Consider the following 2,865-nt stretch of genomic DNA (forward strand, 5'->3'; position numbering starts at 1 on the left):
TACCCTGATCTCAAAGCAATCTTAGAGAACACCCTAGCACCCTGTAACTGGTCAAAAAATTCATCAATACGCAACAACGGGTACGCAACAACTGGCGATAATCAATGCACATCCGCATAGTCCCATCTTTCTTCTTCATAAATAATACTGGTGCACCCCAAGGTGATATACTCGGTCTGACGAACCCCTTTGCTAGTAACTCCTCAACTTGTTCCTTCAACTCCATCAATTCTTCCGGAGCCATAAAGTATGGTGGGATAGATATAGGTTGAGTGCCTGGAGCCAAGTCAATACAGAAATCGATATCATGATCTGGTGGCATGCCTGGAAGGTCCGAAGGAAACACATCGGCGAACTACCGAACTACTAACAATGAATCAATCATCGAAGACTCTACGGTGGTATCCCAGACATAGGCTAGATAAGCCAAGAAACCCTTCTCGATCATATGTCGAGCCTTCAGAAAAGAGATGACCCGACTAGATGTGCTAACAAATGAACCCTTCCACTCCAACCACGGCAACTCTGGCATCGCTAAGGTAACAGTCTTGGCATGGCAATCAAGGATGGCATGATATGGAGATAGCCAGTCTATGCCTAGGATGGACTCAAAATCGGTCATATCAACCAACAGAAGATTCGCTCTAGTCTCGTAACCATTGAATGTGACCACACAGAACCGATAGATCCAGTCCACAACAACAAAATCGCCCCCAGGAGTGGACACATAAACATGAGTACTCAAGGACTCACGAGAAATATCCAGAAGGTGAGCAAATAGAGATGACACATACGAATAAGTAAATCCTGGATCAAATAATACTGAAGCATCCCTATCACAGACAGAGATAATACCTGTGATCACGACATCTGAGCCCATTGCATCTGGTCTGGCCGAGAAAGCATAAAATCTGGCTGGAGCGCCACTTGGTTGGCCTCTGCTTGCCTGATCTCCACCTCTGGGATGGACCCTACCCACCTGCCCTTCGCCTCTGGGTGGCCGGACGGCAGGTGCAGCTACTGGAGCTGTAATCATGGGCTGCTGACCCTGCTGCACTGCCTTGCCCCTGAAGTCTGGGACAATGCCTCTTCATATCACTAGGATCCCCGCACTCGTAACAATCTCTCGGAGCGGTGGACCACTGCCCTGAAGTCTAACCCTGATGGCCTGACTACCCACTAGAAGAATCCTGAATAGATGGTGGGCGATATGAACTCTCTAGCATGGCACTGAAGTAGGCACTGGAAGAACCATGATGACCGGAGTACCCACTGAAAGAACCCTGAATAGCCGGCAGCTGTAAGAACTCTCCGACATAGCACTGAAATAGGGCCGCGCTGGAACACCTCGAGGAGGTGATGGTGCTGAATATGGGGGCCTCCTAGGCTGACCCCTCCCAAAATGACCTCTTCCCCCAGCCGGGGCACCTCTGAACTCTCCAGAAAAATGAGACCTTTTGTTCCGCTGCATCCGCTCTCTATCCCTCTGACGATAACCCTCAATCCTGCGAGCAATCTCCACCACTAACTGATAGGGAGTCCCCATCTCAGCCTTCCGATCCATGATAGCCTGAATACTAGAGTGCAGCCCCGCAACGAACCTCCGCACTCTCTCCGCCTCAGTAGGAAGTATCATAAGTGCATGGCGAGACAGCTCAGAAAATCTTGCCTCATACTCGGTCACTGACATCTGGCCTTGCTTGAGCCGCTCAAACTGACACCGCAACTCTTCCCTCTACGAGGGTGGAATATACCTGTCTAGGAATAGGCGTGTGAACTGATCCCAAGTAATAGGAGGAGAATCTGTTGGTCTGCCAAGAAGATAAGCCTTCCACCACCTACGTGCCCTGCCTTCCAATTGAAAGGTAGTGAAATCCACCCCGTGAGACTCCAATATGCTCATGTTGTGCAGTATGTCCCTGCACCTATCGATAAAGTCCTGGGGATCCTCATGTCGCTCACCCCCAAAGACCGGAGGGTGAAGCCTAGTCCATCTGTCCAAAAGCTTTTGCGGCTCGCCGGCCGTAGCTGGTCTAGGCTCAGGTACGACCGCTGTAACTGGGTGAGGGCCGCCCACGGGTAGTGTGCCCGGGGTCTGATATACGGCAGTTGCATGCCCAGGTGGATTAGCAGTAGGGATATGTGCTCCCCCTCCCGCCTGAGATGAGGCTGGGTCTACTGGAAATAAACCAGCCTGGGTCATAGAATCCACGAACCGCACCATACGACCCATGACCTCCTGAAAGCCTGGTGCTGACGTGAAATCTATCAGGACTGGCTCTGCTGCGGGTGCCTCGCCCTGCTCGTCCATAATGGGATCCCTCACTGGCTCCGCTGGCGGTGCAACTGAGGCAACTCTGGGACGTCCTCGCCCCCTACCTCGAGCCGTTGCCCTCCCCCGGCCTCGGCCTCTAGCCACAAGGGGAGCAGCCCCTCCCGGGTCTAGAACGTCTGTTGTGCGAGTTCTCACTATCTGTGAGAGAATAAGAGGAAGAAACTTAGTACACCATCAACTGCACGACTGGAGATGAATACAGAGTAGTTTTTTAACACGCTATAACCTCTCGAATATAAGCAAGACTTTATTAGGCCTGCCTATAACTCGTGAGACCTACGTGAACCTAGTGCTTTGATACCGTGTTGTCACGACCCAATTTCATCATAGGCCGTAGTGGCGCCCAACACCGTTGTTAGGCAAGCCAACACTGATAAATCTAGTAGTTTCCACTTATAATATGTTTGCAAGGTGAATAACTTTCCCCATTGTTAAAAGTTTTAGAAATTTACTGCTGTAAAGTAATTAAATAAACATAACTGAGAGCAAATCGAATTCATGACAATAAATCCAAAATCATAAGTCTACTA

The 2,865-nt window shown here is 50.1% G+C and overlaps 1 protein-coding gene across 1 annotated transcript; it reads right to left on the minus strand.

The window, feature by feature from the left end:
- Positions 1-355: 355 nt before the first annotated feature.
- On the minus strand, positions 356-1,036 carry LOC138909219 (uncharacterized). The gene has a single exon (XM_070200407.1). The coding sequence runs from the start codon at positions 1,034-1,036 to the stop codon at positions 356-358; it is 681 nt and encodes a 226-aa protein (XP_070056508.1).
- Positions 1,037-2,865: the final 1,829 nt, after the last annotated feature.

The sequence above is a fragment of the Nicotiana tomentosiformis genome, chromosome 4 (assembly GCF_000390325.3).
Source record: "Nicotiana tomentosiformis chromosome 4, ASM39032v3, whole genome shotgun sequence".
Classification (NCBI taxonomy): Eukaryota; Viridiplantae; Streptophyta; class Magnoliopsida; order Solanales; family Solanaceae; genus Nicotiana; species Nicotiana tomentosiformis.

What these genes read in the sequence shown, in the direction of transcription:
- LOC138909219 (XM_070200407.1), bottom strand. Translation starts at nt 1,036, where the DNA reads ATGATTACAGCTCCAGTAGCTGCACCTGCCGTCCGGCCACCCAGAGGC.